This window comes from Cucurbita maxima, unplaced genomic scaffold, assembly GCF_002738345.1.
Source record: "Cucurbita maxima cultivar Rimu unplaced genomic scaffold, Cmax_1.0 Cma_Scf00006, whole genome shotgun sequence".
Taxonomy (NCBI): Eukaryota; Viridiplantae; Streptophyta; class Magnoliopsida; order Cucurbitales; family Cucurbitaceae; genus Cucurbita; species Cucurbita maxima.
The window spans coordinates 5,138,659-5,152,890 of record NW_019272022.1 but is presented as its reverse complement, the minus strand read 5'-3'; the positions used below and the strand labels follow the sequence as shown (position 1 = coordinate 5,152,890).

Below are 14,232 nucleotides of genomic sequence, written 5' to 3'. Positions count from 1 at the left end.
TTTCTAATCTGATATTGATGACCGATAATGGAATTGAATTGACTCAATAATTTCTGTGCGCTCGATTTGTTACATTTCAAAATTCCCTCCAATTCAAGTTTCTTAAATTAAAATTTTCTTTTTTTGTTTTTTTATTTATCTAATATGATATTTCTTACATTTCCTTTATTTTGTTTTTCAATTTTGCCTTTTAAATATTAAAATATTCTTTCTACAGATTTAACTTTTAAAATCTTTGTCCAGAGTCCATATATCAAAAATAATTATTTCGTGTGTATAAAGTTATTATTTATTAAATTAATAAAAATATTTATGTACTCGTTAATTTTTTAAAAAATTAATAGTAATTTTAAAATTCAAAAGATGAATTATTAATATTTCATTTTAAAATTATTATTGAATTTTCCGTGTAATTATTTTTTTAGGGTTTAATATTATTTTTTAGGGCTCAAATATATTTTTGTAAATACAGTATTAATAGTTTCTGTATATACCGATGTTAAGTTTTAAAACGCTTTTAAAAGTTTGTTAAAGATATTTAGTAATAAATTATAGTTTACCATATATATTATATTTGATATTTTATTATAATGCAAATATTTGATATTTGCCTAATTATCATAGGTATCTTTCCATTTATTATTATTTTCATATCCTTGTAATTCATTTGATTATAAATAAGATAATTTTCAAACCATTTAGGTGTGGTGGATTAATCAAACATTCACATGGTATCAGAGCCCTCTCGGTTTATCAACTCCGATCCTTTCTTTTCAATGGCTTTTGAATCCTCTAATCTTCTTCTCCACCACCCCGGCTGGTTTTGACGCCGCAGGGGCAGTCTTCATAGCTGCCATAGTTGGAGCCGATTGATTACTCTTTGGCTCCACCCTATTGACCTCCAAATCACCTTTCGTCATACTTTGTACATACAACCTCACCTTTTCCAACCCAATCGGTTTTCTCCTTGGCCAATATAGTCTCTCTCATTTTCTTCCCAATCAATCTTCATCCTTCACATAAACCCTAACTTAAACCTATCAACCTTTTGCAGAGATTTACCTTTGGGATCTGGGTGCCGCACTGGCCTATTCGCCAACCAAGTTGCCGCCGCCCTTCCTGCCAAAATTGGCTTCTTCGCCCGATGAGGCAACTCTTCAAACTGCCATTCTCGCCAAAATTGGCTCCTTCGCCCAATGTGGCGAATCTTCCGGCTTCAACATTGTCTTTGTCCCTTGCTCTAGGTTTCCCCTTCTACTTCTTGGGGTTAGAAATATTCTCACCAGAGCCAAGGCAGCATCGTCGCTAAGCGACAATCCCTCTTCATGGGTTAGACATATTCTCGCCGAAGCCAAGGCAGCATCGCCGCTGAGCGGCGATCCCTCTGCAATTTTTGATGGCCAAGAACCGGATTGTTAGCATCTTCATGAAAAGTGTTTCTCAACCTCTTTGAATTTTTCAGATTCAAGCTTCACGTTCGTTTAAATCCGACGCTTAGCTTGCGGTGGGGTGTTAAGGATATTTAGTAATAAATTATAGTTTACCATATATATTATATTTGATATTTTATTATAATGCAAATATATGATATTTGCCTTATTATATCATATGTATCTTTCCATTTATTATTATTTTCATATCCTTGTAATTCATTTGATTATAAATAAGATAACTTTCACACCATTTAGGTGTGGTGGATTAATCAAACATTCACAAAGTTGAATGATATTTTTTAAAAATAAAATATTAACCGGTTGTATCCAAAACTAACGATAATAGTACTTTTTAAACTTAACTCGGGAGTTAATAAAAACTTTGGATCATACTAGAACTAGGCAGGTTCTTATTTGATGCAATAAAAACAAATACTCACTCCGAACATGTGCTTGTCACTCCAACTTCCAAAACACACAGCTCGATGAATTTCTATAGATGTTGTTGACTGGTTGATGGGACAAGTAGTGTAACAGAGTCTTCAGGTCAACGTAAGTGAGAATCTAGATCGTAGCAGCTTTAAAAGCTTCTCTCTTGACTTTAATGATTCTATGAGGCTAAGGTTTTCGGTTCGCAATAAAATTCGAGCCTCGATCGAGCAACAACTAGTAGTCTCGTATACAAAGTCTCTAAGAAAAAAAAAGAAGCTTTCCATATTTCGATGATCTTCCTTTTCAGTATAGATTGTAACTGGGAAAATAATAATAAAAATATTATTGGAGAAGTGGGTCAAATGTTATGGTCAGTTTTTTAGTCACTCTCGATAAAAAGGACAATATCATGAAATAAATAGTTAAATTTTACTGCCATTTTTCTTGATCGACATCGTAGACGAGGAGGAAGATCACCAAAGTTGATATTCTTTTGGTCTGATCAACTTGAAAATAGGGTTACAATTCAACCAAATTTTCAATTTGGGTTGCTCGGTTCACCAACTTAATCAACTCAAAATCTCGAGTGGATTCAAAACGTCATATATTTAGCGTGAGAATTTATTTTGTAAATTAATATCTAATGTCTAAACTTATAATAAAAATATTGAATTAACATATTTGAAATTGAATATTAAAGACAAACTAAGAAACGACATAAATATTACAATACAAAAATATACATTTAATCTTCAAAAGTTTAAATTGGAAAAAAACAAATAATAATAATATCGAATGTTTCAGTTTTTAATAAATATTATAATTAAATCAGTAAAATATATTTTATTTAATATTGCATATAATTTAATGTGCATGGGGAACGCACGTGCGAAAAGCAACACGAGTACAGATCTCGTCTAACCAAATCATTTTGTTTTAATTTTTTACGCAAAGAACAAAAATTAAAAAAAAAAAAAATTACAGAGAGCGCCAAAGAGAAGATACGACAAACCTGAGATCCTCCATTAACGACCGCCATATCCAATTCTTCATTGTTTACAGTATTTTTCTTGTGAATTCTTCTTTATCTCGCTAACAAATTTTTTTGTTGGAATATTCCACCACATTCTTTCTCTAAACCCTAAACTACATTTCAATTTTTGTTTCCGCTCTATTTCTCTCTCAATTTCTTCGGGCGGGGACATGGGAGCTTGAATTGATTGAAAGTTAAGTCAATCTTCTTTTTCTTTTCACCATGAGACGTCAAGTGTGAACGTGACGGCAACGACGGCCGCACCGAGAGGGAAAGTGTTGCCTTCAAGGTCAATCAAAAATCCATTTCCATTTTGTTTACGGAATTTACACTCTGCAATACAACACAATCATGGCGTTTCTGCAATTATTCCTTTTGCGAGGGAATTTGGTGATCGGTGAGGCTGAAAATTAGATGCAATATGTCTTCGTAATGCGGATTCCAATTGGGGATTTGATTTCTAGGAGCTTCGTTTTATGCTTATTTGGATCTCGAGCCGAATATCACAATGGCCTTATTTCGCAAATTCTTTTATCGGAAGCCACCGGACGGGCTTTTAGAGATATCCGAAAGGGTTTATGGTATGTCCGACTTTGGTTAACTGTTCTACGACTTTGGTTTACCAGAATTATTCATAATCGTTCTTTATCGTTAATTTCACAGCATATTCTGCGTAGTGAAGGGGTTATTAGCTCTGGTAATCGTTTTCGTTGTTGCCTAAACTGAATCATTAGTGACATTATGGTATTTTACATGAAATTTTGTTACTAAAAGTCACTATAGCTGTTGTATTTGTGGGCCTTTTATAATCATTGTGCCGTCCCCATTTGAAAGTAGCTATTTCAAGTTATAAGATGCAACCCCTTTGCTATGATTTCTCAGAGCTCCCTGTAGTGGATTCTATTGTTCCCTTTGGGGTTAGTCCACAAATTATCCTTCTCCTTCCTTTTAAGTTACAGTTATTCTCATGTATTGATTTTTTGTTTATTGTGTCTGCCTTCTTCTTCCCTGGGATTGTTTATGTTCCACTTTTTCTCGTCTTAAAGATACTGCAAATTCAGGCCTTAACTCCCAAAAAAATTATGAGCATTGAATGAATTTTCGGAGTTCTAAATCTTTTGCCTTGAAACTTGTGGAGGGATGTGTAGTCTTGCTTGATTATAGATGATTGGGACGTTGGATAAACCTGTGAATGTATGTGCAGTTTTCGACTGCTGCTTTACAACGGAGGTTTTGGAAGAAGACGAATACAAAGTCTATATTGGAGGTATCGTGGGACAACTTCGTGAAAGTCTCACCGATGCTTCATTCATGGTGTTCAATTTCCGAGAGGGGGAGAGTCAAAGCCTCATCACTAATATATTATCTATGTATGATATGACTGTCATGGACTATCCTCGACACTATGAAGGTTGCCCTCTTCTCACCATGGAGATGATCCACCACTTCTTAAGATCCTGTGAAAACTGGCTCTCACTTATGCAACAAAATGTACTTTTGATGCACTGTGAACGAGGGGGATGGCCGGTCTTGGCTTTCATGTTGGCTGCTCTTTTGATTTATAGGAAGCAATATGCTGGGGAGCAGAAAATTTTGGACATGATCTACAAGCAAGCACCTCGGGAGCTTTTGCAGTTGATGTCACCTCTTAATCCATTGCCTTCGCAATTGAGGTATCTTCAATATGTATCAAGGAGAAATGTGGGATCAGAATGGCCTCCGCTTGACAGGGCGCTTACTCTAGACTGCATAATTATTAGACTTATTCCTAATATGGATGGTGAAGGTGGTTGCCGCCCAATATTTAGGATATATGGACAGGACCCCTTTATGGCTGGTGATCGAACCTCCAAAGTATTGTTCTCAACACCCAAAAGGAGTAAACTTGTTCGCCAGTATAAGCAGGTGACTACTTTTTCCCCTTTTAAATAGAGGGTTGAGCGTACATGGCCCCCTTATTTCTTGTCTATATTTATTACAAAAATTATAGAAGTCACGGCGAGACCCTTCTCTCCTTTTTTATTATTTCCATGTGGTATGTTGGATTACTTGTGAAGTCGAACGCACTAATCCATGGCCAAGAGAAGAGAATCGTTGTTACATTACAGAAATGCTTGATGACCTAGAGAGCTTTATTTTAAGAAAGCTCGGCCCAAAGAAGAGTGCCACCCCTTGACCTGACTTATTTGTAGCTTTAGTTTCTCATAAAAAAAAAAAAAAAAACTTATTAAAAGTTTTTATTTCTTTTGGGAATTGCTTTCTCCGTGTATCGACTGTTTTCAAGATTTACAAATATCTGCTTACTGGTAACTATTTTTTTTTAAATGTGTTTCTCTTTAGTCCCAGGTTGTGTGTTCATCCATACAAAACTACTATTCAGAGTTCCTAGAGCTCCTTGTAAGGCTTGTTGGAAAACCTGTTGTCGTACTTGATTAATCGTCTTTTGTTGTTCAAAACGAAGGGTGATTGTAGTTTTGAGCAACGAGATTCTGTTTTTTTGTCCTGCTCTGTTTCTGTGTGTGTGTAATGTCTTATAGTTTTAATGTGGCTGGGATCATATAACAAGTCTTTCATCGAAGTGCCAATTATAAACCTTAAATGGTAAAAAAAAGGACAAATTTGTATTTTAGTTCGCAAGGATATACTTTCCTGGCTTTGTTTGTGGTGGGAAGCCTACAGGATTTTTGTTTTTGTAATTCTTTCAAATTTTGTTACAGGTTGATTGTGAGCTAGTTAAAATTGATATCCATTGCCATATCCAAGGTGATGTTGTTTTTGAATGTATAAGTTTGGACAATGATCTGGAAAGGGAGGAGATGGTGTTTCGAGTTATGTTTAATACGGCATTTATAAGGTCAAATATTTTGATGCTTAACCGGGATGACATCGATATCTTATGGCATGCAAAGGATCAATTTCCAAAGGATTTCAGAGCAGAGGTATGTTCAATTACTATTTTTGTTTCATCCCCCTCATCCCTTTCTTCTTTCTTCTATTATTATTACCTCTTTCTTGTGTTCATCTTCTCAAGACTAAAGAAGTTATGTTTGGATGAAGGTTCTTTTCTCAGAGATGGATGCTAACGCATCGCGTATTTCAATTGAATTGCCGAATATTGAGGAGAAAGATGGTCTTCCAATTGAAGCATTTGCTAGAGTTCAAGAGATCTTTAGCAATGTGGAATGGCTAAGCCCCAAGGCAGAAGCAGCTCTTACTGCGCTTCAGAAAATGACAGCTTCAAATTTTCTTCAAGAGAAACTTATTAGTTTCAACTCTTTAGACAGAAACCAGTTGCTTGACTTATCTTTAGAAAAACTAATATCGGAATCAGAGACATCTGAAGACAATATTAGAAGTCCCCAATTGAAGATACAAAAAAATCAATCCGAGCCGTCTTCTGAACTATATCGCACTGAAAGATCAGTGAGATCGAAGATTGAAACCCCAGAATTGCAGGTTGCTCTCGAACTACCACCTCAGACTAAAATCGTTACCCAAAGAATACCTCAACCTTCCATGTCTACACCAGTCTCCTTTCCTAGTTCTGTGCAAGGTTCACCTTCCCCAAAATTAAGATATCCGAGTGCACCTTCTGCTCCGGGCAATACAGCATTATTCCACGATCATTCCAAATTTAGTGGTAAGGAAGTCATACATCCAGCGACAATATCTTCACCATCATCTTATCGCTTGACTCCAAGTGCTCTAGATTCATATAAATATATTCAACCCGGCAAGCATCCTATTTTGCCTCCCCCGCTGGCACTGGAGCCAAGTTCTACATTAGAAAGACCTTCTACCACCACATCAACTTCAACCATTTCTGATCCATTTGTACTCCGCCAACTTTCTTTGAAACCTATTAAACCTTCAATTTCTCAACCGTCTCAAACCACGTCACTAGGGAGAAGTCAATTATTACCATCTTCATTACAACCAACGCCTAGCTCTTTTCTTAGGAAGTCCACACCTTCATTCAATGAGAGTTTACCTTCGATATCCTCTTCTTCTTTATTAAGATCATGTCCATGTTCTTGTGCCAAGCAATCATTTTGTCTTCCCACTCCTCCCTCTCCTCCCATCTCTCATCTTGATTCATCTTCGTTTTTAGTAACATCTCCATCTTTTGGCAGGATGAATGGTTCATTTTCCCCATCTCCACCACAACCTTCTTCTACAACAATACTATTGTCCTCGACAATGACATCAATTCCAGTTGTTCTTCAATCTTCTTCGTCTAATGATCGTTTAGTTTCTTCTCAGTTGCCTAAAAAGAATTTGTCAATTGTCCCTCCCCCTCCACTATCTCCTCATCCTCCTCCTCCATGCTCTAGCCCCAACTTGGGCGCTAGTGTTGTCTTGCCAACATCGGTGCCCCCACCGCCACCTCCACCTCTGGCCCCACCCTTGCCCCCATCTTTGAGTTCATCGACTTGTGGTTCTAGTACCATGTCTTTAGGGCCACCGTCGCCACCACCTCCTCCTAGTCCTGCACCACAGGGTTCTACCACGGTAGTCAGGAACTTGAAGGTTGTACCTGGCCCTCCACCTCCCCCATCTCCTCCCTCTCCTAGATCTTCCCCAGATCCTAGTAATGTATCTTTAGCACCGCCTCCTCCTCCTCCTCCTCTTCTGCCTAGTCGTGCACCAAATGTTTCTGCAACAACGCATGTCTCTGGCCCCCCTCCTCCTCCTCCTCCACCTTCTGCCAATTCAGGATCCACCTCAAGTCCAGGTGTTGTAACGTCAGCTCCACCTGCCCCACCTCCTTCAGGTTTTTCAACGACGGGACCTGCTCCACCTGCACCCCCTCCTTCCTCACAGTCTCACGCTGGCACTAATAATGGCAACATACCTTCTATTCCTGGACCACCTTCCAGTGCTTTACTTGCAAAGGGACGAGGCCTTGGACGTTTGAACTCCAAAAACGTGTCTCAACCTAAAAGGTGCAATTTGAAGCCTTACCACTGGTTAAAATTAACGAGGGCCATGCAAGGAAGCTTATGGGCTGAGTCACCAAAGAACGATGAAGCTTCCAAGTACGTGCCATATATTTTTGTTCTCTCATATGTTACAAGTTTCCTTATGTTAATTTAGTTAACTTATTTGTGATAGAGCTCCGGAGTTTGACATGTCCGAACTTGAAAGTCTTTTCTCTGCAGCTGCACCAAATTCGGAGTCTGGAGGTTCTGGTAGAAATTCAAATCGCCGAGCCTCAGGGCCAAAACCAGAAAAAGTTCAGCTGGTAATCAAGGAGATTAACTTACTATCACATTTGTTTCTTTACAGAACATTCAAGCCACTTTTGACATAATTTTAGCTGTAGAAGAAGTTCAATCCCATTTATTGGATTCTGTTAGTGCAAAAAATGATTTTTCTCAATTTCTGAAGTTGTGAACCATCCTTCATTTCGGTATTGACGGGTGCATCTCATACATCCTTTTCTATGTGGACTAGAAGCCGTGCAATTATAGCAAAAGATTTGTGTTGTCAGCTGAACTCTGTAGGTTTACTCTTAAGTTTATTCTGAAATAGTTAATCTACATGTCATTGAATATTTCATTGGTACGGAACAATTTTAAGTTAGTTTATTTGTTGCAATATGGAACAATTGAACTTATAATTTTTAGCCTTGGAACTACCTTTTAGATCCCGAGTTTTGATTAATTAGTTTCTTATCGAATATTGACTGCCTTTCAATTGTGTTAAAATATAAAAATTGTGGCTAACACACTGTGACCTTGATACATTGTTATATACTTCCACTGAAGGCAATTTATATTTCATGTAACTACTTGTTCTGGCAGATTGAACTTCGACGGGCCTATAATTGTGAAATTATGCTCTCTAAAGTTAAGATTCCTTTGCCTGATATGATGGTAAGCTATTAATTTGCTTCTTTCTTGGAGTGAAAGAGAGGGTTTAGAACAATCTATGAATGAGATACTAAACATAATTGAGACGTGGAAATCATACACATTACATAGTTCCTGATAATTTGTTTTGGTATTATCATTGTCAGTGTTCAGTCCTTGCATTGGATGACATGGCGTTAGATGTGGATCAGGTTGAGAACCTAATAAAGTTTTGTCCAACAAAAGAAGAAATGGAATTACTTAAGGTACTTATTTCCTACTGTGCAACTTACATTCAGTGGTCTGAATCATATTCTATATCATTTAGTTTGCACTAATTTTTGTGGTCTGCTTGATCTCTTCCATAATTTTGTTGAAAATTTTCCTTGCCCCTTTTCTAACATTGACATTTTTTCTTTTACGTTCAGGGGTACACTGGGGACAAGGACAACTTGGGAAAATGTGAACAAGTGTGTTAATACTTTACTCTCTCTCTCTCTCTCTCCCCCCTTTAAGTTTTTTTCTTCCTTTACTTCTTTCTTAAATTTTTTGTTGGGAATATGTTTCTTACAAAAAAATTAACCTGCTTCTGTCTTTTTCCTCAATAGTTCTTCTTAGAATTAATGAAGGTCCCACGAGTTGAGGCCAAGCTAAGAGTTTTTTCTTTCAAGATACAATTCGGGTTGCAGGTGAGGGGACAGCCTATTTAATTATTCCGTTCCTTTTTCCTTTTTTTTTCCTTTTTATATTATTTGTCACCAATTTCACTATTTTCACTTTCTAGGTCTCTGACCTTAGATATAGTCTGAATACTGTCAATTCGGTATCTGAAGAGGCAAGTGATATTCTTTTTAAATTTCCTTAATTTAGGTACGTCGTTTGGACATTTTTCACATTTTAAACCCTTTCTCTATGTGCTAGTCAGATCAGAAATTCGATAAAGTTGAAAAGGGTAATGCAAACTATTCTTTCGTTGGGTAATGCTTTGAACCACGGAACGGCTAGAGGTGAGATAATATTTTCCCTTGCAAATAGCATCACAATTTTTGTTATCTTAAGTATGGACAGTGGAGAACTAATTTTTTTTTTTGCCCTCACTCCCGGGTTAATCTCTTAATAATAAATGCCTCATTTCCAAAGTGAAGGTTAATATTTATTACAATAAGTATTACTTAGATTCATAGCAAACGTTGATTTAAATGTCATGCCAACTTAAGAATTGAGTATAAGAGTTAAAAAAACACCATTTGTGACGACAAAATGAAAACCACGTGTTTATGTATTTATTTTTGAGTTCAAACGAATATGTTATTGTCGTAATGAATATTTTTAAATTTCAACCTCTTTTAAATCTTAAAATATACTTTTATGAAGCGCAAGTGTTTACTAGTTCTGCCTCTTTTATCCTTTTTAATTGTGTACGCTGTCAATATTTTTATTTATGCTGTAACATGCCTTTAGTTTCTGCTTTATCATAAATTTTTTTGAATGGTATCACCAAGACTTCAAGTGTTCTGCTCTTATGAGTTCTTGCCATTGTTCATGTAGGTTCTGCTATTGGATTTCGGCTTGATAGTCTCCTCAAACTCACTGATACGCGAGCCAGAAACAATAAGATGACTCTCATGCATTATCTATGTAAGGTAGACTTCTCCTGTTCTGTTCAATACATTATTCATTTTGCTTGTCAAATAATTTTACAGGCTTGCACTCATAGTATCCAGTTTTCTAGTAACTCCCCTCCCACCGGCATTAAGTACAAATGATTTGCTATAATTTCATGTCAATGCTATTTGTGTAATGTGCATACACGACTTTCTTTTCGTTGATTCTGCAGAATAAGGTAGTTTCAACATATGAGTAAATAGTAAAAAATATATTGAACAAACCCTTCTCTGAGCATGAACCATAATGCATTTTCTAATGAAGAACAGATTACCTCCAAGTTAATGTGCAACTTCTGATCTAGCAACAAAGATGAATCATTATCTAACTATCGTATCTTTATAAGGTAGCATTTAACCCGCCCTCGAAAAAAGTTCTGGATGGCTGGTGGAGTGGACTTATTGAATTGAAGAAATGGGTATCTTATAGTTTTACCGTGACCTGCCATTTTATAAAAATATGGCGTCCGCTGAGATCTAGTTTATTTTTCGATTGGAAGAAAATTTTATATGCTGGATCGTTGATCTTTCAACTCATATATCCGGTGGGGAAATTGATGAGCCAATAATTAGAAATTGTAGAATGCTGTTACCCTTTTTTCTCTTTGTTGCATGCCTTGGAAGAAAATGGAAAAGAAAAGGCGGAGGGAAGATAAAATTGAAATTTTCATTCTGTTAAAGCCATTTTTGAGTAATTTTTTCTTCGGCAATTTTTATTCATGTATATATTAATTTGTGAGATATCTACCTCAGGTGATCGCTGAAAAGCTACCAGAACTTATAGAATTTCCAAAGGACCTTGTGCATTTGGAAATTTCTACGAAGGTATTGTTACTTCATTTCTTTCTTTCTTTCCAGTGTTGTTTTGTTGGCAAGGCTAATCGTTTGGTTATCATACAGATACAACTGAAATATTTGGCAGAGGAAATGCAAGCCATAAGCAAAGGGCTTGAGAAGGTTGTTCAGGAATTGTCTAATTCAGAAAACGATGGGTCCGTTTCAGAAACTTTTTGCCGGGTACTGTATAACAGTTAATCAAGGATAGCTTTATTTTTGTAAAGTTCTAAAGTAGTTTGCTTTAAGGCATATTTTTGTTAAGTTCTAAACTCATATTAGTCTGTGATCGATGTTGAGTTCCAGTATTATTAATCGGTTGGGTCGTCATTTTTTTTGGCTTTCACTCATTTATTTCCTTGTCTAAGAATGGCTTCAAATTATGAGTTTTTGTTGCTTCTCCTCTTGTAAAGATGTGGTTTCTTCCAATTTTTAGCTGTTTCTGATCTCATCGTTTACTTCGATATATATTCAGACTTTAAAAGACTTCCTTTCTCATGCCGAGGCCGAAGTGAGGTCTCTCGCGTCTCTTTATTCTAATGTGGTACATATGATGCTCTTTGCTTTGATTTCGTTATACATCATGAAAGCAGCATTAGAATTTCTCTGAACTGTGGGTATTTTCAGGGTAGAAATGCTGATGCGCTTGCTCTTTATTTCGGCGAGGATCCAGCACGTTGCCCTTTCGAGCAAGGTATGTTCATCGACTGATAGAGCTTCTTACTAATCAGGAGCATTGGATCAAAATGCACCATTAATATTATTGAACAACTTAGAGTTAAAATGAATATTACTTCTAAAATGCACATATATTTTGGTACTGAAATCCAAGGCGTTTGTTTATGATCAGTTGTTAATACGCTGCTCAATTTCATGCGGATGTTTGTGCGAGCACATGAAGAAAACTGTAAGCAGCTTGATTACGAAAAGAAGAAAGCACAGAAGGAAGCAGCAGAAAAGGAGAAGTTGAAGATTGGTAACCCGAAAAACGAGTCAGGAATCTTGATGAAGACTCCAACCTAACGTAGTGACATCAAACGATCCCGAGCATTTCTAACAAACATTTCTGCAACATACTAATTTATTCTCCATACAATGTGACCAAAGTAGTAACCCACATAACCCATCACACATGATTGAAGAATGCCATCGTCATTGCTGCTATCTTTGGATAGAAGAACGTTTCAGACGCACAGGATGTAGAATAAGTAGCCTGTGTTCGGACGAAATCAAAGTCTTCTACCAAATTGTATTATTTCTTAACAAAAAAAAAAAACTTAGGGGTGTTGAACTCATCAGCCATTGTTGCTGTCATGTTTGTGTAACTAAGTAACTGGGTAGGATGGTAGATTGGTGAAGTTTAAGGAAGTCTTGTTTGAGGAAGCCCTCAAATGGGACTTGGTTAGATCAGAATTTGGTGTAAAATATTTGTAATAGTAGCTTGTTCATTGTTTTACATAATATAACATATTCTTTCCTTTATAAATCTCTTAATTGTTATGTTATCTGGTAGTAGGCAATGTATATAATCATTGTATTATCATTATGAAAACGACGATCATCACGGGCAAATTTCACTCGAGATAAAATTTCTCGAGTTTTCACTTATACATAGCCATTGTAGTAGCCATTGTAGTAGTAGTATTATAAACACTATTATTACTCCTACTTTCATCGGGATAAATCTAATCTTTTCTTCTTATGTTCCCATTATAAAAGCTTTTATAATATGAATGTGCGATAGGAAAGGGTCGAGAGAGGGCGGGAACTTGGTGGGCTTAAGGGTGTTAGAACAGCATGGGAAAAGAACAAAGAGAGAAGAAATTTGAAGTCAATGGAATCGGAATTCAAACAATTATTGATGAACTCACAAACTACCAAACTTCCAACTCCTTTTCACGCACTAGTTAAGGAGTAAGTGTATCTTTAGGTCTCTCTTTTCAGTCAACTTTTGCGGTTCTCATTTGCTCCACTCTGTCTTATTACTTTTTGGTAACACATTCATTTATTCTCTTCGTATTAGAAAAATTTAATTGAAAGAATTTAGGTTTGAACACAACTTAATTGGTCTAAGCTCATACATTCGATCAAGAGGTTAGATGTTTGAATCCAATAATTCGTTTATTTTATATATTGTTGAACTCGAAATATATATATATATATATATATATACACACACGATTAGTGATATTATATAAAATTATTGGGATTAAATTGAAATTTCTAAAAACTATAAGGATCTAATTAAATTCTATTTTATTGATGGAAATTTGGAGATGAAGAAAAAAACCCATATATTATTCAATGGTTCTTTTTCAGTCATTTTCTTTGAATATTTTTTTGGAGAAATGTTAAGTATACTTTATGTGAAGGCTTTGAATTATATTGAGGTTTTGAAATTTGAAATTTCCACTTAAATTTCTTAAACCGTCATGACGTCGGCTCGTTCTTCTCATATCCCGAGCTCGAAAAAGGAAGAGATTAAGTATTTCATGTACATCTCGACACCGAGAACTAGTTAGTATCTCTATTATTTCATGAAATAGAATGAATTTAGGACGAACTTTTCCACTCATTCCTAACACTTTTCAATATTTTCGTAATTTTTGGTTAGACTATCAAAAAGGGGTTTTGAAATTATAAAAACGCTCGTGAAAACTTGAAAATTTAAAGTTCTTAGAAAACGTTCCTTTTTAAAATGCTAACCGAAAAAGCGCTTTTTACTATAAAGTAATACCCTAAAGTTTTACCCTAATTCTATATGCATTTATTGACTATGGTTTTATTCCATTTTGAATATTTGAAACAAGGTAGAAAATAAGTAAGAATTTATACCACTTTTATATACTTTATTTTGAATCATGATTGAATAGAAGAACATTTGAGAGATTAATATATTTACTTATTTGTTAAATATAGCAACAAATTTGTATTAATCAAGCAATAAAGCAACAAAATACATAAGAACAATGGAAGATTCA

General features: G+C 35.7%; 1 protein-coding gene across 5 annotated transcripts; it reads left to right on the top strand.

The window, feature by feature from the left end:
- Window positions 1–2,731: 2,731 nt before the first annotated feature.
- LOC111480960 (formin-like protein 6) lies at window positions 2,732–12,712 on the top strand. Of its 5 annotated transcripts, XM_023126199.1 has the most exons (17): window positions 2,732–3,479; window positions 4,103–4,803; window positions 5,616–5,837; window positions 5,956–7,937; window positions 8,014–8,143; window positions 8,706–8,777; window positions 8,921–9,019; window positions 9,182–9,223; window positions 9,362–9,442; window positions 9,538–9,588; window positions 9,679–9,760; window positions 10,302–10,396; window positions 11,171–11,242; window positions 11,318–11,434; window positions 11,727–11,795; window positions 11,879–11,945; window positions 12,102–12,712. In XM_023126199.1, exons 1-17 carry the CDS (start codon window positions 3,407–3,409, stop codon window positions 12,272–12,274), a joined length of 4,128 nt encoding a protein of 1,375 aa, XP_022981967.1. In that variant the 5' UTR covers window positions 2,732–3,406; the 3' UTR covers window positions 12,275–12,712. The 5 variants fall into 5 exon arrangements, 2 of the variants coding, with proteins under 2 accessions (XP_022981967.1, XP_022981969.1); XR_002717960.1 differs by lacking the exon at window positions 12,102–12,712 and having other exon boundaries at window positions 10,302–10,391; window positions 11,879–11,909; XR_002717959.1 differs by lacking the exon at window positions 12,102–12,712 and having other exon boundaries at window positions 11,318–11,409; window positions 11,879–11,908.
- The last annotated feature ends 1,520 nt before the right edge of the window (window positions 12,713–14,232 follow it).